Below are 20,714 nucleotides of genomic sequence, written 5' to 3' on the forward strand. Positions count from 1 at the left end.
AATTCAAAAGCAAGAAAAAATAACCCAATTCAAACAAGGGCAAAGGAACTAGAAAGATTGCTCAGTGGTTAAGAGCAGTGGTTGCTCTCCCAAAGGAGCCAGGTTCAATTCCCAGCACCACTTAGAGGCTCACAATTATCTATAACTCCAGTTCCAGGGGATCTGACACCATCTTCTGGTCTCTGCAGGTACACACACAAATGGCACACAGACACACATGCAGACAAAACATACCTTCACATAAAAGAAAAAGAAAACTGAAGAGTAATACTTGCTATTCGGTTAAAATAAAAAAACACCATAGACAATTCTCAAAAAAAATGGCAAATAAGGGACTTGAGAGGTGGCTTAGCAGTTAAGAGGATAGATTGCTCTTCCAGAGAACCTGAGTTTGATTTCCTACCAGCCACATGGTAGCTCATAATCTCCTGTAACTCCCAACTCCAGGAGATCTGACACCTCTGACGTCTGTGAGAATCCACACTCATGTGTACATACACCTAGTTAAACACAAAAGAAGCTTTTTTAAATGGCTTACAAAGAGTCAACAAATATACGAAAAAATATTCAGCATTTTCAGAAAAGTTCAAATCAAAACCCCAATGAGATGTTACCTCATCCATCACTCACTGGACTCTAAAAATGTAGTCTTATTCAAAGCAAAGCTTGGCCATGCTGATAGGAAAACTAAGAAAAACAAAACCATTACGCTGGGTGTTCAGCACACGTTTGAGTAACAGAGAGGATGGACACACAAAACCTCACGGTGATATGAACAGCACAAGCAAGGAGGAAGTTGACGCTCTAATCACTTATGGGAAAAGTGACATGAGGAATATTCTTTTGGACTAACCACATAAAAATTTCCACTAAAAGTGATTGAAACTGTGCAGCATACGTTTACCAGATGCAGACCAGCTCAGCAGTTTCTAGAAGGTGGCACTAGAAAAAGCAGAGAAGCACCACCCTCCTTTCCACGTCCTTTGCCCCATACCTCAATTCCATATGGCTGACTATCTTTCGTGGGAAAGAAACAATCATAAATAAATGTCCCTCCCCTGAGTTCTATGAGCCACTCTTGCAAATTTACCAAAATCCCAGGAAGGGAATCAGAGCAACCCTAAATTTATTGGCAGTTGTCAGAAGCACAGTGGATGACCCACCTCTTACTCCTGGCACCTGAAGTGAGGACAGTCGAGTGGGATTGAGCCCCTAACCTGTGGGGTCTGATGCTTTCTCCAGGTAGCTAATGTGAAAATTGAATTGTAGGATGAGTATTTGTGGCTCACTGGAGAATTTTTTGGTGGGTGGAGGAAAAAAAAATCTCACACTTCTGGTCCCAGTAGTTTTGTGTGACTCTGTTAGAGTAGAAATAACAATTCGAGAAATGTCCAAAGGCAATCAAATATCTCACTTAGGAGGGCTATTTTAACATAGATGAAAATAAAACAGACGGTAACAGTCGGTGAGTGTCTAGGCTGTGGGTAGAGGTCATATATAAATGAATAGGCGGTATTGTATTGATGTTGAAATTATGAACATAAACTAGTGGGTTTATATCAATAGCATTTTTACAAAGACTGCCCAGATACAAAAATGGAGATGTGTGCATGTGTGGACTAGGACACCACTGTAATCTCAGAATATTTCTCCACAATAAAAAGGATTCATCAGTTACAAAAGAGGAAACAGTGAATCCAAGGGATGGCTCCACAGATAAAGGTGCCCTCTATCAAAACTGATAACCTGAGTTCAATCAGTTCGGTCTCTCCTTTTAGGGAAAAAACTGACTCCCAAAAGTGTCCCCTGAGCTCCACACTCAAGAGTAAGAGAGGTAAAAAGAAACAGAGAGATGAGGTGGGGGCAGACACCAACCCAAGCTACCATCATTGCTGCAGACCATCAACATGGTTATGAGAGGTACGGAAAACGCAGCTTTGGTGATCTGGGGTGATCCTAATATAATGGCATGATCACAGAATGTTAAAGAGGGAACGTGAGATGAGCCACATGGGGGATTATCCTTGAACCCTCTGGTCTTGAAAACCATCTTGTACCAGGATTTTTCTTCTGGGCCACCAACAAGTTCTCAAATCACAACATGGACATGGAGACTTAGTTTTGAATGCTTAGCCTAGCTAAGGCTCGTTTCTGGCTGGCTCTTTTAACTTAAATTAACCTGTTTCTCTTTATCTACGTTTTGCCTCAGGGCTTTTTACTTTTCTTTCCTTCTGTATGTCCCACTTTCACTGCTTCTCATGTCTGGCTGCCTGGCAGCTGCCTGGCTTCTTGCTCCGGGCATGTCCCTCTCTTTCTCCTCATTCTCTTCTCTCCTCCTAGATTTTTCCTCCTACTTATTCTCTCTGTCTGCCAGCCCTGCCTATCCCTCTCCTGCCTAGCTATTGACCGTTCAGCTTTTTATTAGACCAATCAGGCAACTTAGGCAAGCAAGGTGAAACAAATGCAACACATTTTTACATAATTAAGTAATTATGTAAACAAATGTAGCACATCTTTCCATCATTAACAAAGACAGCAGAAACAAATGTAACACACCTTTACACAGTTAAAGTAATATTCCTTAGCATAAACAAGTATAGCACAACTTTACATAGTTAAATATTCCACAATACCATCTAGGACCTGAAACACATGAGATGCTTTTTTTAAAATGTTAAGCCAGTTTCACAACATTGTTGGATTAAATTGTATGTGCTTTTTCATCCATCATTGTGTATGAGAGGGGTTGCTTTAAAGCAAATGGTTTGGGAGGACTTCTCAAATTCTTGACAACAATTTTTTAGACTTTTGAGATGTTAATTTATTACAACATGTAAAATATCTGAAAAGTACCCAGTATATGACAGCAATTATTTTTTCTTTTTTCTCTTTTTTATTTATTCTTCTCTCATATATTACATCTGACTGCAGTTTTCCTCTGTGTTCCCAGTCCCTTCCCACCCCCCAGATCCACTCATCCTCATTTCGCTACAGAAGAGGGTAGGCCTCCCAGAGATATCAACCAAATATGGCATATCAAGTTATAATAAGCCTAGGCACATCCGCTCATATTCAGGCTGGATGAGGCAACCCAGTGGGGGGAAAAGGGTCCCAGAAACAGGCAAAAGTGTCAGAGACAATCCTTACTCCCACCGTTGGTGGTCCCACAAGACGACCAAGCTACACAGCCAGAACCTATACGCAGAGGATCTAGGAGAGTTCCACACAGGCTCCTGATTGTCAGTTCAGCCTCTGTGAGACCATATGAGTCCTGCTTAGTTGATTCTGGGGTCCATTTTCTTGTGGTGCCCTTGACTCATCTTCCACAGGATACCCAGAACCCTGCCTAATGTCTAACGTGGGTCTCTGCATCTGCTCCCATCAGTTGCTGGATGATGCCTCTCTGATAACGATTATGCTAAACTCTGGTCTACAAGTATAGCAGAGTATCATTAGAAATCATTTCATTGGCTTTTTTTTGCTGCCAGTCATGTTTGGTTCTATCCTAGGTCTCTGGGCTATCCAGACAACAATTATTTATGTATTTTTAACATAATTTTTTATTGATTCTTTGGGAATTTTACACCATGCACCCTAATCCCACTCATTTCCCAGTCCCTCCATATCTGTCCTTTACCCTTGTAGTGTCCCCACAAAGAAAATTTAAAACTAAATAAAAATTAAAATTAAAATTAAAAACATACAAGCAAAAACACAAAAAACAACAAAGCAAAACAAAAACAGACAAACAACAACAACAACAAAAAACTCACGTCACTCCTCTATTTTTCCCACCTCCCATCATCTCTTCCTTCATATTAGTGGCATGGGGAGCTATGGTGTGTCATGTAGTAGACCCTTCTGTCCAAACAGCTTTACTTACAAATGTTCATTGAGTAAGGAGTTGTTGGTGAGGTTCAAAGCCTCTGGCTTCTGGTATACCATAAATACTGGACCCTCTAGGATATCCTGCTGCTGCCCCAAATCATGGAGATTGTGTAGCTGTTGTTCTACTGAACCAGTCCCTTTGAGCACTCCAGCAGGTCATAGATTGGGTAGATGCTGGGGTGTGCCAACTCAAAGCCCTGGATGTGTGTGTGCCTCAGAGGTAGCTGAGTTGGTCAGTACAGGCTGCTGGGATCACCTCCCTCAGACAAGGTTGGGACCATCTTTCTCAAGTGCAGGGGCCCAGCTCTCCTGTGAGGGGCAGGGCCAGCTCTCCCAGGGCCAGTAAGGGCCAGAGCCAGCTCAGCACAGCCCTCAGACGTCAACACGCATGGTTCACATGGGCTCCTGTGTTAACATGGGCAACAGCAGCTGTGTGGTACCCAAACTCCAATATGGCCTCAGGTGGCAGCCCAGCCCCTAAGCATCTGCATGACCTTTAATGGTAACAGGAGCCATGGACATCAACACAGAGCCTGGCTGTGGTAAAGCCACGGACCCAGACATGGTCCTCAGCTGCCGTTTGGGCCTGAACATCACCACGGCACCAGGTGGCAGTACAAGCTACTCAGATCTGTGTGGCCCCAGTGGCAGCATGACCCTGGGATACTAACATGGCTACAGGTGGTAGTCCAGACCCCAGGCATCTGCACAGCTTTTGGTGGTAACAGGAGCCATGAATATCAGTCAACACTGGCTGTGGTAGGGCCACAGACCTAGACTTTACACTCTCTTGGGGCTGGATGACACTATGGCCCCTGATGGCAGCATAGGCCACTCAGATAGGCATGGCCCCAGCTGCAATGGAGCCCTTAGACACCAACCTGGCCCCAATTGGAGTGTGGTCCTCGGACACCAACTTGGCCACAGGTGGTGGCCCAGACCTAGGGCATCCATGTGGCCTTTGGAGGCAACACAGACCATGAACACCAACACAGACCCTGGCTGCTGTAGGACCACAGACCCAGACATGGCCCTAGGCTGCAGCTCAGGCCCGGAAGTCACTATGGCCCCAGGTAATGCAAAGGCCACTCAGATATGAATGGCCTCAGCAGCAGCATGACCCTCAGATACCAACATGGCTTCAGGTGTCAGAGCAGATCCTGGGCATCTGCATGGCTTTTGGTGGTAACAGGAACCATAGATCAACACAGACCTTAGCTGCGGTAGGGCCATCTACCCAGACATGACCCTCGGAAGCGGCTTGGCCTGGATGTCAACATGGCCCTGGATGGCAGCACAGATCACTAGATCAGCATGGCCCTACTAGCAGCATGGCCCTCAGACACTAACATGGCCTCAGGTTTCGACCCAGACCCTGAGCATCTGCACAGCCTTCAGTGTGCAGAACCACTGACATCAACACAGACCCTGGTGGCAGGAGGGTCATGGGCCTAGCCTTCACCATGGCACCGGGCAGCAAACAGGCCACCCACATCAGCCACTTCCTCACTGCCTTTATCTCTTCAGATCTGCCTCTCTCCATAGCACATGAACCGTCCTCTCTCTCTCTCTCTCTCTCTCTCTCTCTCTCTCTCTCTCTCCCCCCCCCCCCATTTCTCCACCATAAATTCACTCACCATAATGGCACACATCTACCCAATGACACAATGCATAAGGCAGGACCGTGGGTGTCGTCTACCTGTCCAGGACTAGTGGCACCAGGCAGGCCTATGGGTGCCCTCCACCCTCCCGGGCCTAGTCTATTTTTATACATTAATCCTTTGAGAATTTCATATAACGCATTTTGATCATGTTCATCTCTTTCCCCTCAACTCCTCCCAGACGTCTTTTCCACATCCACCCAATTTTTGTCTTCAGAAAGAAAGAAGGAAGGAAGGAAGGAAGGAAGGAAGGAAAGAAAGAAAGAAGGAAGAAGGGAGGAAGGGAGGGAAGAAGGGAGTAAGGGAGGGAAGGAGGGAGGGAGGGAGGGAGGGAGGGAGGGAGGGAGGGAGGGAGAGAGAGAGAGAGGGAAGGAGGGGACCCATCAAGTCCAATTGGTACTGCCTGTATACTTGAGTATGGGACCATCCACAGGAGTGCGATTGACCCACCAAGGGCCTCATTCTTAAGGAGAACTGACTCACCCTCTATTGGACATCAAGTGCCAATAGCTTCACAGCTACAGGTGAGATTTCCTGCCCTATCTCTGTCTCCAAGCTGGGTTTGGTCTGGTTTGAGCTTGTGCAAGCCTTCTGTGTGCTCTCACAACCACTCTGAGATCATATGTGCACCTGCCCTGTTGTGTCTGCAGTCATCCACTGCTCTTCTCTCTTACACTCTTCCTTACAAGGATCCCTGAGCTTTGGGAGGAGGGTGTATAATATAAATCTCCCGCATAGGCCTGAGTGTTCTAGTGTGATATTCTATGCATCCCGACCAGCTGCGGGTCTCTGTGTTAATCTCCATCTTGATATCAATTTTTGTGATTGTAATTTGCTTTTTTCATTTTCTTTAAGGTGCTATTGAACAAAAGTCTTCCATTTATTATAATCAGATCAATACTTTTCAGTTCACAGTTTTTAATGTTTTTTAAGGCCTAATCTTCATCTAGCTGAGTGTAGTTGTGCATGCCTATAATCTTAGTGCTCAGGAAATTAAGGCAGGAAAATGGCACATTCAGGACAAATCCAAGCTGCATAGTAAGTTCCAGACAGGCTTGGACTAAATATCAAGATCCTGTCTCAAATCAACAGAGCAAAAAAAAAAAAAACCCTTCATCTTATATGGCAACTTGTATTTCAAAGTTTTTGGATAGTTAAGTCTCTATATTAGTCTATTTATATTACTATAACAAAACACTAAGAATGCTTCTTCTTATAAGCAGAGACTGAATATGGAACAGGGTACCAATGGCAAGAGATAGGGAATTTTGTGTGTGTGTGTGTGTGTGTGTGTGTGTGTGTGTTGAGCATATGGTATGTGGTGTATATGTAGATAGATAGATATGGATATAGATGATATAGATATAGATATAGATATAGATATAGATATAGATATAGATATAGATATAGATATAGATATAGATATAGATATAGATATAGATATAGAAAGAGTCCTCTAGTTGGTCTCTCTATGAAGCTAGCAGTATTCATTCATGAGTCACCATGATGATTTTACCAGATCCCAATCACTTCCCAAAGGCCCAGTCTCTAAACATCATAGTTTCTACTACTCTCTTAATACCTCATTACAGTGATTAAATTTCAATACAGAAACCATTGAGGGACACACTAACTTTATGAAAACTGTAACAAAGGCTTTAATCACCTAGAACTGATTTTTCACTTTTATTAATTTATTTTGAAATAACTTCAAACATTAAAGAAAATAATGCCAGGGGAAAACAGAACTCAAGTCCCCTTTCATTTCCCCAGCTCTTGACATATTACTGTGTTTTTACCATGCTATTTATTTGCCTGTATTCTAGCTGTTCTTTTCTGAATGCTGTGGTCCCTAACACTCCAGGAAACCACCACCCAAGCACACTTTAGTCTACACACAAGTCTCCAATCAAAAATCAGCGCTCACATAACATTGTGTCACTCATGGACCTCATTCAAGTTTTTAACATCTCCTTCTGATCTAGGGATCACACATGGGAATACAAATCACACTTAATCCCCATTTCTCTTCCAGCTGGTCCAGTGTGGAGAGATGTTCACACTGTCACACACCATGCAGATGTCACCATGCAGATGTTCACCTCATCAAACACACAGGAGCTCTGCACAGCCTTGCCTTGTGAGTCATTCTCTACGTACATTCCACAACAATGCTTACTTTTAAGAGGAGAGCATTTACCTCCAGAATCCAAATGTATGCATTAAAACCAAGTTTCCTCGGTCGGCCATATGTTTCAAGTGTAAAGGTTTCATCTAATTTTGGAAAGTTTCATGACCTACAGTGGAAAGCCACCTTACCAAGGAGTAAACACGAGGGTGGAAGAGGCCTCCTAACAGGAATTCTTTCTCTCTCTCTCTCTCTCTCTCTCTCTCTCTCTCTCTCTCTCTCTCTCTCAAAGTTTTTCTTTCACATACAAGACAGTGGTTTTGTTTTACAGATGTAATCATTGTACTTTGCTCATATTCGTTCACCCCACTATTAACCCTTCTTGTCCCTATTCACCGACTCCCTTTTTTCCGGTACATAGACCCCCTCCTTCTGCTTTAATCACACACACACACACACACACACACACACACACACACACACACACTCTTACATTTTACATATGAGAGACAATTTGTAACCTGTGTCATCGCCTCCACACACACACACATTTTCCCCTTCCCACCTTACATGGAGTTTTATTGAGAACTCAAATGAAATAATACCATACACAAATTCACTTTCCTCCTAGCTTAAATATGGAATAGTTATTTCAATGAAAAGAACTAGTAGTACACATTTATATTCATACTTTGATTAAAGGTTTTGGTTGAAGGTTAAAAACAATGACAGATTGAATTTAGGGAGATGTATTGTTAGGTCAATCCATTCTAGTACAACATTGGCTTTTTTTCTGGCCTAGAAGACAGAGATAGAATCTCCCACTGGCCCTGGCAACTGCTCTTGCAAACAATTTCAAGGGGATGTGTCTGGAGATGGCAGCTTCTGGGAAGTCCATGAATGACTGACTAGTAGAGGAAGCTGGGAAATCAACTCAGAAACTGTTCAGCCAAACTGGAGTGGCCCAGCCTGAACTGAGAAAGAACCTGGATGCTTTAAGAAAAAGGAATTCCGTCTGCCTGTCACTTATGCACACCTACTTTAGGTGTTCCCTGTCTAACCTGCAGACCCAAACAGCAACAGGGGCTTTCTTCTTCTTCTTCTTCTTCTTCTTCTTCTTCTTCTTCTTCTTCCTCTTCCTCCTCCTTCTTCCTGAACTGTGTTTGTTTCTCTAACTTGTAGGGAAATTACTAGTTATTTGAAGAAAAAAAAAGCTCTGCCTCTGCTGACCTATGCCAGGCATTCTGGCATGGACCTTATGCTCTGGTGTTATGTGCATCCCCACTTCCAGGCATGTCCACACTATTCTAGAAAAGCTCTGGTTCACAAAAAGTCAAAGCTGAAAATCCTTTGGAGATTAAATCATAGGCACATCCTCCTTGTTTTCAGATTAGGAGAATGCAACCTCAAGCCTTCTAGGGACAGCCACGGTTGCTTGGAGGCCAGGGCTGTATCTGCCCTCCTACATGGCCATCTTTCACGTTAAATAGGACGTGGATAGGCTTTACGAATTAATAAAAGAGGAAATGTCCTCCAATCCAGCCCCAACCATGGATGCTGCCTCTGTGATCTCCATCACCAATGCACATGCTTTGCCATCTTGGCTTTTGTTACCCTTCAATTCAGGAAGTGGGAAAAAACAAAGCCGGTCTGGGCCTAGACTGCAGAAAGACCTGTGTGATTTAAAAGGTTAGAAATTTCAAAAAACGAAAACATCGTTAGCATCTGCTTTCAATTATTCATCCCCCGGATTATTTATGGGCAGTACCTCTGCCAGCCTCTCACTTCACTTTAGCAGAGGGGGCCAGTGTAAAGGAAAGGGCCAGCAGGGGCGTACGCGGAACTACGGAGGCCTGCCCACGCACAGAGGCTTCACTCGGCTTTATTTAGTCTTTCAATTCACCCTCCTCACTCAAACCCTAAAGCCTCAAGTTCCAAGTGAGAAAGGATGTATTGAGTAGGATCCCAGGGCACCCACAGAAAATGTTCTAGAAGGTCCCTATGAGTGAGCAGGAGGAAGGCAAGGACGTTGAGGGCACGAAATGTAAATCCATCGGGTTCCCGGGCTCTGAAACTATGGAGCGGAGAGGGGAAGACTCGACTCAGAGCCACGGACGGGGGTGGAAGAGGGGGAAGCCGGGCGGCCCCGCGCGTGGATCCCTGAAGGGACCGGGGATACGGGGGCGGGCTTCCAACCTTGAGGTCCCGCCCCTAGCCAGCCCCTGCTCTACCATTGGAGGGTGTCGGGGGAGGGTCTGAGGGACGCCCCCCTCTCGCCACCCGTTCTCGCCCCGCCTCCTTTCCGCCCACCTTTTCTGCTTTTCTGGGAGCCTCTGAACACTGGAACAGGAAACCCCCGGCGCCGCCACTGGGACCCTGGAAAGTGCGCCCCCGCCGTCCCGCCCACCCACTGGTGACATCACCACGGGGCGGGGTACGTGGCTCCGCCCCCAGAGCCGAGGCGGCCTGCCTAAGGGGTCTGTGGTTCTGCCCCGCTGCCGACCTGGGTCCCCTCGGTGGGTGCACTTCTTGTTACACCGTGCGGCAGTCAGGACCCCCGCGGTCCTCCTCAATTCCTCTACAGCCAGTCACCTGACTCCAATTTTGCATCTTTCTGTCCCTTTCTCAGTCTGTGTGTCCAGATGGCTGTGTGGGCTCCCAGTGCAGGGGCCTGGAGAGGCAACTACAACGGACGCCCTACCTCCCTAATCCCTTTGCGTTTCTGCTACTAACTTGATAGCCTAACGCGGTCACCCTGCAGTCTTGCAAAATATGAAGGTTATTTTTTTTTAATTTTCTCCTAATTTTCGTTTATCTCTTCGATTGGCTTAAGTAATGAAGTTAGCCAGTGCAGCCTTGGACATTTGATCAAAGACGTTAGAATTCAGGCTGGGGAAGAGGGTGTGGTGCATTGCAGAAAAAGAAGAGAAAACCAAAACTTAATTGCGTTTAGGAAATAGCCCTTTCCATTTTACACGACCCACTACAGGACCTTGCACAAACGCAGCTGAAGAGACATTTCGTTGCTGCACAGTATGTGCTGGATCATCAAAAAACAGCGCAGGTGTGTGGGGGTCCGTTTGTGCGTGTGTGTACGTGATGGACGTGGGTGCGTGTGTGTAAACGTGTGAGTGCAGCCCAACAAATGACCCCAGGAGGCTCCCAGAAAACAGCCTGCACACTGGAGCTTGCACTGGAAATTTCCTAAAGCGCTAAGAGTTTGTAAATCACAAGAATCCGAAAATCGTCTTAGCCAAAGCTCATTGCCCGGTGCTTTCCCCACCCCCTAAAATAGCTGTCTCTGCGTCTGGTGTAGCGGCCCCTCGGGTGGGTGCAAGTCGCCAGTGGCGAGATTCACAAGAGGGCACGCGGAGTCTATTTCTGGGGCCCCAGGTGTGCACGAACCCCTGGGGCCTGGGCGTGTACGCGCGCTCGCGTGCAGTGTGTGCGGGCTGACTCGGGGGCGCTCGGCTCCGTTCCCGGGCGTGCGCGTGTGTGCGGGTGCTGGGGGCCGGGTGTTGTGTTCACGCGCTCCAGGCTTCGCCTAGAGCTCAGCTGAGGGGCTGGAGAAAAAGAGGATAGGCAAGTGTGGGGTCTGCAGGCCGTGGAGGGGGAGGGGTGCGGCGATTGTTTCCCCCCCAGGCCAGAAGCACCTGAAACCTCGCTGCAGGGTTGGAAGTGTCTAGGTTCGTTGTGGCGCCGGTGGAGGAGGGAGCAGGTTGAACAATCGAGTGGGCGCGCCAGGACTCCCCGGCTCCGGGCGGGGAGAGGAGAGGGAGCCCCGATTCTGCGCAGGGAGGGGGCGGGGCTGGGGGCCCCTGGAAAGAGGAGGCGGGGGTGGCCACCGGGATGGGAAGTGGTCACCCCACAGAGGCGAGATTTCGTTGAGATTGCACATTAATTGGAGATAGCTGATTAATTCCAGAGTCTTATGACTATAAATGGCGATTCTCTACCAAGGTGTCTATATTAAAAAAAAAAAAATCAATCCGTGTCATCCCCCACGTCAGGCCTGCTCGTGGGCGTGAGGCTGTACTTCCTCCGCCCCCTCCTAATGGAGTGAACCATTCCCAGCTCTCCCCCCCCCCAAGCCTCTCACTCTCTCGCTCTCTTTCTGTCTCTTCCTCGCTCCCTCTCTTTCTCTCCTCCCTCTGCCTTCCCAGTGCATAAAGTCTCTGTCGCTCCCGGAACTTGTTGGCAATGCCTATTTTTCAGCTTTCCCCCGCGTTCTCTAAACTAACTATTTAAAGGTCTGCGGTCGCAAATGGTTTGACTAAACGTAGGATGGGACTTAAGTTGAACGGCAGATATATTTCACTGATCCTCGCGGTGCAAATAGGTAAGTGGCCGCCCGGTCCGGCATGGTAGGCGACGGGAGATTGCCAGCCCCGGAGGCGCCTAAGGGGACTTGCTGGCCGGCGTCTGCCGCTGCATTCAGAAAACCCTGCAGACACCCGGGGTCGGGGCATTAGCTGTTTGGGACTCTGGAGTCCTGGTTCGGTTTTCCTAAAGTAAGGGACTTGAAGTGTGTGCGGCAGGCTGTTTTCCAAAGGGGTTTTCTCCCTTCTCTCCAAAGCGCACATCCATTTTTACTACCCTTTCCCGGGTTAAAGCAGGGTCGGAGCGCTCGTGGCATGTGGCCCCTGTTATACTGCAAGGTACTATTTTGAGGGGTCGAAATGTGAATGCAGAAATTAGATGGCTAGGCAGCTAGGTCTGAAAAGTTTATTGCAGAAAGCAAAGATATTCCAAGGCTGCCCTCAAACTGCAGCATTTAGAACTTTGTCCTTCCCCCGCCCCTCCCCCATATCCTAGCTGCAGCGTTTGCTCCGGGCACCGCAGACTCCGCCGAGGAGGATAAATCAGCCAAATATGCACCCATACACTTTTCCAGGCTCCCATGTGTCTGTGGCTTTACATATTAGCATCTCTATTATTTTTATATAGGAAGGGGTTTTACGTGTTTGCAATATGTCGTTTCGTGTGTTTGTTATTTTTGTTTGCAGCGGTTTATAGAAGGACTAATTCGGTCCCCATTTTATGTTAAGGAATGTTGAGTCTCAGTTACACTGTCAAAAAGCTTTTTTAAAGTTCATATTTCTCCAACCAAAATGCAAATGTTATAAGTGCTAAAGAATCCGCTTGTCTGATGTCGGATGGGAACACTAATTAATGTAGCCGAAAAGTGAAAGTAAAGCAGCTTATTAATAGAATGGACAAGAGGGAAAAAAATAGAAACTCTCCAATGGGTTTTCTGGAGATGGAAGGAACTGCTGTCATGTCAGGCTGTAGAATTCTTTATGGGCAAATCTTGCAGTATTTCAGGAGTGCGTTAGGGAATTTGTGTGGGACAAGAAAAGGAATGCTTAATATTTTTTTCTTCATAAGAAATGTAGAGGAATCAGTGTTCCCAGGACATTAAAATTGATTCTTTCCATCGGGGTCTATACGCATTTGATATGATTTTGGGGGATTTTTGTCATTTTGCAGAAACTGGGATTTTGCAAAGCAAGGGCCGTGTACGGGGATGTTGGCTTTTCCTTTAATTTTAGGAAATGACTTAATGCTTTGCATCTGATGATTTTGTGCCTTTGACACCAGTTCAAAGAGCTGCAACAATCCTAGGACATAGATTCCCAAGGGCAGCAAATTCTTTACGTGTTGGAAATAAGTGACTGTGGCATTTTGCAGTTAGCCTGCAAACGCTTCTAGATCAGGAAACAGTGATGGTTTTAAGACAGGGGTTTCACCTGGAGGATGTTTGGGGGCTCTGTTTTCCTTGTGGGTGAGAATAGAAAATAATGAAATAGTGATTGCAAGAGGAATGCATTTGATTAACCTCAGCCTGAAAATGACCAAAATACTGGCAGTGGAATTAAAATGTGTATGTTCCCAAATGTCCACCACCACCATCCCCTTTTTTTTGCATCAGAGCCTCAGTCTTTATTAATTCATGGATGGAAGCTGTCCCAAATCACTGACATTTGGCAAGAAAAGTGGGGGTTGCGGAGGGGCGGGGAAGTAGAGGATGGTGAGCGAATAAAGATGCGCCGAGAGGAAGTTTGGAATGAATGAAAGAGGTCCAACGAATGAATGAGCAAATGAAAACCGCACTGGATAGGGATGTTAGAGAAAACAGAGGAGCTGGGGTCGACTGCCTGGGGGTTACAGAAACCAGGTTCTGAAAGAACTCAGACTTGCGCAGAGGCTTGCGCCTGCAACCTCTGTCCCCTGTCCCGTGCACTGCTTCCGTCTCTCCAGTGAAAGCTGGATCTCTAGAAGCCACAATTTCGAAACACAGAAATGTTCCTGAATTCGTATTTTACACACGCTCACACACATGCGCGCTGCAGGATCTGCTCCAGCAACGCCTGGGAAAATAAGGTGACAGGAGCGCTTCCTGCTCCCGGAAAGCCCCAACACCCCTTTTAAAAATCGTCGTGGCATCTTTAACGACTCCGAGTTTGGGGGGTGAGGAAGGCCCCAGGGCCAGGGAAACTAGGTTTCGTTTTGTTTCTTTCCTGCAAAGGCGTGTTTGTAACATGCATTATAGAGGAAGCTGTGTAGGGTTTCTTCCATCGTGACCGAGCCACATTAGAACAAAGATTCGTTTATTCATAGGTCGCGATGTCAGTGTTTAAAATTTGCTTTTGTTATAGTGCCGAGGGCTTTTAAAACTAGGTGTGAAGGAAGCTAGGTTTATGGAAGGTTATGTGTCTGCCCCGGCTGAGGTGGAAGTTAACCTCGGTCCCTTCCGCAGAGCTTCCCGTTCCGGATTAGGAAGCACTAGTCCCGCCTAGCTCTTCCTGCGGCAATCTGCCTGACGCGCAGCCCGCACGGAGGCTGCGTCTGGCTGGGTCACCTTCCCCCGGGTCTGCAGTAGCCTGGCGTTCAGGGACAGGTGGCTGCGGGAGACTGAGGATGCTGAGTGTTCCACCCCTCCGGGATGCTTTCAACAGGGATAGGTGGCAGAAGAGGCCTGCGCCCAAATCCCCTAGAGCCGAAGGCCCCTTTCCCTTCTAGGATTCCCCTTCTAGTATTCACCCTTCCCCGCCCCCACGGTGGAGATTTGATCCTCCCTCGAGCCCTTCGGGTACCTCAGGTGTTTGGGGCCTTTTTGCCCTCTATTTACTGAGCCCCCAACCCGGTTCGTTTGCCACCGGATGGGAAGAAATGGCTGTTGCGCCGCCCTAGTCTGCCTGGAAGCTAGTAGCTCTTAAATCCAGCGCTTCCAGATTTGGTTGGCTTGAGTTTGGGAGCTAGGACCCCAGCGTGGCCTGGAATTTTTCCTTCTCTCTGCTGCCTCTGGCCCAGCTTCTACCTACTTCAACCCCACCCCGCTCCCTAAGAGCCAGAGCCCTAGGCGGCAGCCTATCTGGCGCCTAGCAGGCTGGCTGGCTGCAACCTTGAGAGGAAAGGTCTGATCTCCTGCCTGTTTCCAGGGACATTAAGGGGGAGTGCAGAGGTGAGAGATGCGCAGAAGAAAAGGAAAAGAAACAGGACACACACACACACACACACACACACACACACACACACACCAGCTACTGAGACCAATCCTCACCTCAGGTAGGTCCCAGAGCATTTAAACTGCCCTGCTTTAGAGCGGCAGGGAACTGTGCACCTAAGGGTCTCACAAACAACAGACTTCATGCTGGGCAATCGGTCTTGTGATAAAAAAACATCCCGTCTGCGTGGCCGTTGCGGTCTTCCAAAGACTTTATTCATTCATTCATTCATTAAGCAATATTTGCTGAGCGCCTGACAAAGACCCAGCTGCCCGGTGGTGGCTGCGCTGGGGGTGTGGCGCTTGGTTCAGCCGCGCAACCCCGGACTCCACACCTCTCTGGCCCGCCCGGCCGTTTTGGCCCCCCCAGCACTCTACTTCTCAGACCCCCTCTGTCACCACAAAAATGGAAGATTGCACCGCGAGACGTGACAGGGTTTTTGGTGGAGGAAGTGTTGAGAGACAAGGAGGGAGTGAGGAAAAAAGAGTAATAAAGGAGATGAGGGAGGTGAGAAGAGGGGGCGATGAAAACAGAAAAAGAAATGGAGCTCAGTTGGGGGAGCGAGCTGGAGAAAATAAATGGACTTACCTCCCTGCCACCCATCTGCACTCACCCACGCTCGGATCCCGCCATCTGCACCAGAGGTGGGCCCAATGCAAATAGGTCATTCCTGGGCCACTTCGCTGAATTTTAAGAGAGACCACCCCAAGGGGCCACAGGGTCAGTAGTGGGGCCTGGTGGTGGCAATGCTGACTGGTTCCCTCCTCCCCACAGCTTACCTGGTGCAGGCCGTGAGAGCAGCGGGCAAGTGCGATGCAGTCTTTAAGGGCTTTTCAGACTGTTTGCTCAAGCTGGGTGACAGCATGGCCAACTACCCGCAGGGCCTGGACGACAAGACCAACATCAAGACCGTGTGCACGTAAGTGTCCTCTCTGACCCTGGGTTTCCCTTCTGGGGGCGCTGCTGAGGTCGGAGTTCCATGCCACTCCCCACCCCCACGCTCTGCCCTACCCCCTCCCCTCCTGTGCTTGACATTCTACTAGTGAGGATCTGTCTTTCTGCCTTCTAGCCAAGGCTGCTGACAGGCCCTCTGGCTCTGAGGCCCAGGTCCCTGGTTTAGAATCTGCACTGTCTAAGGGGACTTCATGGCCTGAGGTCGGCTAAGGGAGAGAATTCTCTCACTAACCTAAGTTTTCCAGTCTTAAGGGCCTGCACCCAACAGGCATGGACATTTTAGCAGTTTCTCATTCCACAAAATCTCTGTTTTGAAATGATATCCCGTCTTTCTTCTTGTGAGTAGGTAGCCTGCCTACTACTCTGAACAGTTGACTCCAGTTTAAGAAAAGCTGGGGATAATACGAGATTTAAGAGAAGCCCCCCTCCAAAGCACACTAAGCAAGTGCAGGAAGGGACCACGGGTCTCCTTGTTTCCTAGAGAAAGTCTGAAACAATAGTATGTGTCGGTGACTTTGGGGCTTGGCAGGTTTTGCTAAGTTTGCAGTCCATTCCCAGGTTTGCAGTAGCTACCCTCCTTGCTCCTATCACCCCTTCCCCTTCCCATATCTGTATGATCTCCCCAGATGGGGGCAGCTGCGGGTCCACCGGCGGGCGAAGAGGCCTTCATTGCCAGGCTCAGTGGTGTTTTCTCAGTGGTTGGCTAGAAAGCCTGCTTCTGGCCATAAAGGAGGCGTCCAGCAGAGCCCCACTGCAGTGGACCTCCACATCTTAGCTGCTGGAGGCCTTAGAAATGCTTTCAACTTTGTATTGGACCATTCCCACAAAATGGCCTTGTAATAAAGCTAGGGCAAGAAGCACTCTTTGTTCCCAGAAGTCAAGTGCCCATTTTCCATAGCATATGCATGGTTCTTCTCTTCCTAAATAGGGGAGAAGGGTATTCATTTAAGCAATGATCAAATGGAGGGGTCTATCTTGCTAAAAAAAAAAAAAAAAAAAAAAAAAAAAAAAAAAAAACCACTTTACTAAATACCTCAGCACCCACTAGGAACTCCAACAAGTAAGTGGCTGGTATCTTTCTATCATAAAACAGAAAAAAAATTATTTAATTCCAAACATCTGATAAAAATGAATCTGCAAGGCAAGGCAGGTTTGCATACTTCAAAACCTCCAGCATTTGCTAAAAGCATGGTATATTCCTAGCTACCTTTAATTTTTTTTTAGCAAGACTCAGGTCCTGGAAAACATAGACAAGAGAAGGGCTGCCCTAAGGCTGCAGGCAGCTGGATCCAGAACCTACTGTGTTAATAGTACCCATTGGTCAGCAAGTGGGTGAAGCTAACCTCCCCCAGCCCCGGGTGAACATTTGCTCTTCTCCACACCCCATATCAAAGAAGTGCTCAGTCCCTATCTGGGATACCTTAAGAAAGGAGCAGTCTGTGTGTCCTTTGCTTTCCAGGTGCAATTGCCTTAGAGTCTGCAGGGGAGTTGTCCCTTGGGGCTTGCAGTGTCTGTAAATCTTAGTATCTATTACCAATTGTGGAGCCTGGAAGTCCTGTGCCCAGGTCCCGGAGCCCTAATAATTCAGAGAAAGGAGGAAGTCCTTAGAAGGCAGCCTAAGTTCCAAGAACCCCAACAAGCGTTTATATATAACTCGCTGTGAGCCAGAAGCCAGGTTTGAAGTGGAAGCGAAGGTTAAGCTTGCCTTCAACAAGCTTACAGTCCCGATGCGCGAACAGAAAGGAAAGAGCTGAGAAAAAAAAAAAATGCACCCACACTGCTAAGAGTAACTGCTGACCCTGAGCTCTAGATCTGGGAGCAGTGGGAGCCAGACGTGCAGATCGACCCACCTCCAAAAGGAGACAGAGCCTTAGGAATCGATCACGGCTTGGGATTATATTTAGTTTCGGGATCTATTTTGGGTTTCCACAAGAAAGGGGGACAAATTAAAAAAAAAAAAAAAAAAAAGACAGGTTGGATGAAGGTTGTGGGGGCGGGGCTGAAGCTGAGAGGGAGAAGAGGAAGAGGCTGAGTTAATGTGAGCTGATTTGAGAACTGTCCCGAGGTGGGGGATCTGGAGCCCGGTCCGGGAGGGAACAACATAGGTGTCCATCAAGCCCACTATAGAGAAGTGGGTACAACCTGGAGGTGGTAGGTCATAAACTCCGGGTATTCAAACCTATGAAAAATGCTAGGGAGAAGGTTAGAGGGAGAATCCACCTCGCAGACCTGGAGCCACAGAGGTTTGCAAGAGCTGGAGAAGGCTCCACAGTCTACTCAGGTGCTCAGGCACTTAATACTTACCGACCTGGGAATGGAGAGAAGAGCTGGCGGGGGTCCCCAGACGCCTTTTGGAGGACCGGACTGTAGAAAGGCAGGATGACCTCGGAGGACCAAAGCAAGCGGGAAGCGCGGAAAGGAAGAGAGGGGAAAAAAAGAAAGGGGATATGAGGAAAAACTGGAAACAAAAGGAAGGTGTGGGGGCTGGGTGCAGAGAAAGAAGGAGGGCGAAGGAGAAAGGACCGCGGCGGGGAGAGGAGGGAAACAGAAGGGACGAGGGGGGAGGAGAATGTGAGAAGCCAGGAGGGGTGGGCCTGGCTCAGAGCAAGTCACCCATCTTGCGAGCTAAGAGGCATTAATGGGCCGCAGCTTGCAAGGCTTAGTGCTGTTTTCTTAGCTTTCCCGGAGGAGGGTGAGCAATCTGTTTGCGCAGGCTGTGGTGCCAGTGCCACGCAGCGGGTGCGACCCCGCTCCTGGCTGTCAGGTCCCCTCTTGGCACCGGACTAGGGAAATCAGACAGGGAAAGGAGAGGCCCACACTCTGGGACCCGGTGTTTAGGATGAGCTAAAGATCTGGCCGGTCGTTACCCAGTGCGGAACAGGTCTGGGAAAGGGGAGGCGGGCGGGGAAGAGGCGCTCTGGGAGGTTGGCAAGGGCGCAGTCACCGGGAGCGCAGCTCGGGGGTCCTCCTGCGCCCAAAGTGATCCTGCTTCTTCTGTTTTGTTCTGTTCCTCGCCAGATACTGGGAGGATTTCCACAGCTGCACGGTCACAGCTCTTACGGATTGCCAGGAAGGGGCGAAAGATATGTGGGATAAACTGAGAAAAGAATCGAAAAACCTCAACATCCAAGGCAGCTTATTCGAACTCTGCGGCAGCGGCAACGGGGCGGCGGGGTCCCTGCTCCCGGCGCTTCCTGTGCTCCTGGTGTCTCTCTCGGCAGCTTTAGCGACCTGGCTTTCCTTCTGAGCGCGGGACCAGGTCCCCCCACCCCCACCCCCGGCGCACCCACCCACACTCACTCCATGCTCCCGGAAATCGAGAGGAAGAGCCATTCGTTCTCTGAGGACCTTGTGATTCTCTGTGATGTTAAAAACATTCATATGGGATTGTGGGAAATCCTGTTTCTCTTTTTTATTTCGTTTGATTCCTTGTATTTTATTTGCCAAATGTTACCGATCAGTGAGCGAGCAAGCACAGCCAAAACCGGACCTCAGCTTTAGTCCGTCTTCACACACACAAAAGAAAACGGCAAACTCACCCCCATTTTTAAATTTTTTTATTTTTTGGCAAAAGAATCTCAGGAATGGCCCCTGGGCCACCTACTATATTAATCATGTTGATAACATGAAAAATGATGGGCTCCTCCTAATAGGAAAGCGAGGAGAGGAGAAGGCCAGGGGAATGAATTCAAGAGTGGCGTCCACGTGGGAAGCATCTGGTGAATACTCACACTCACGTCTTTCTTCCACAGTACCTTGTTTTGATCATTTCCACTGCACATTTCTCCTCCAGGAAAGCGAAAACACACAGTGTGGGCTTTGCATTTTAAGGATAAGAGAGAGATGAAAACAGGCTGGGTGTAGTGGGAAAGGTGGTCAGAGGAAATGCTATGGTCACTGAGGGGCTGGCTTCACCTGCTATTGCCGATGCATCTTTCAGGTCCACTGCCTTTATTTTCCCTCTCTCTTGTTTTAGCTGTTACACATACAGTAATACCTGAATCTCCAACGGTATAGATCACAAGGGGGTTAATCAATGTTAAATCTAAAATATAGTTAAAAAAAGATTTTGACATAAAAGAGCCTTGATTTTAAAAAAGAGAGAGATGTAATTTAAAAAGTTTATTATAAATTAAATTCAGCAAAAATTTGCTACAAAGTATAGAGAAGTATAAAATAAAAGTTATTGTTTGAAATGGGGGTGTCATTTTTTTTTCCCCTCCGCCGAGTTCCCAGAATACCTAGAGGAACGCACACGGGAGCCAAGCGATTGTTCACCAAACATCTGGATGTCCTTGTCTTCACGGGAACCCTCATCAGTTAAGACGCTTGGCTATGTCTCTCAGATTCGGCTTATATTTGAAGAAAAAAAGGGGGTCGTTTTCAATTTCATTAGAGAACAGAGGCCTTCACTAAGTGTGCACTGGAGACTTTCACACGCAGATGCAATGACCGTGGTCAGCCCGCTGCCCAGCCCCCAGGTGGGCCTGAGCCCTAACCTAGGTTCCTGCAGGTCAGGCCCTAACTGCCACACACCTCTTCCTCTGCGGTGGCTAGAGGCAGCTTGCAAAGGAA

The 20,714-nt window shown here is 47.9% G+C and overlaps 1 protein-coding gene across 2 annotated transcripts; it reads left to right on the forward strand.

The window, feature by feature from the left end:
- Positions 1 to 11,865: 11,865 nt before the first annotated feature.
- On the forward strand, positions 11,866 to 19,415 carry Nrn1 (neuritin 1). Of its 2 annotated transcripts, XM_059262308.1 has the most exons (4): positions 15,591 to 15,671; position 15,905; positions 15,960 to 16,104; positions 19,158 to 19,415. In XM_059262308.1, exons 1-4 carry the CDS (start codon positions 15,591 to 15,593, stop codon positions 19,384 to 19,386), a joined length of 456 nt encoding a protein of 151 aa, XP_059118291.1. In that variant the 3' UTR covers positions 19,387 to 19,415. The 2 variants fall into 2 exon arrangements, with proteins under 2 accessions (XP_059118293.1, XP_059118291.1); XM_059262310.1 differs by lacking the exons at positions 15,591 to 15,671; position 15,905 and adding an exon at positions 11,866 to 12,016.
- The last annotated feature ends 1,299 nt before the right edge of the window (positions 19,416 to 20,714 follow it).

Source organism: Peromyscus eremicus, chromosome 5, assembly GCF_949786415.1.
Source record: "Peromyscus eremicus chromosome 5, PerEre_H2_v1, whole genome shotgun sequence".
In the NCBI taxonomy this organism is placed as follows: domain Eukaryota; kingdom Metazoa; phylum Chordata; class Mammalia; order Rodentia; family Cricetidae; genus Peromyscus; species Peromyscus eremicus.

What these genes read in the sequence shown, in the direction of transcription:
- Nrn1 (XM_059262308.1), top strand. Translation starts at nt 15,591, where the DNA reads ATGGAAGATTGCACCGCGAGACGTGACAGGGTTTTTGGTGGAGGAAGT. An exon ending in AACATCAAGACCGTGTGCAC is followed by an intron (nt 16,105 to 19,157) that starts GTAAGTGTCCTC and finishes GTTCCTCGCCAG; the next exon opens with ATACTGGGAGGATTTCCACA.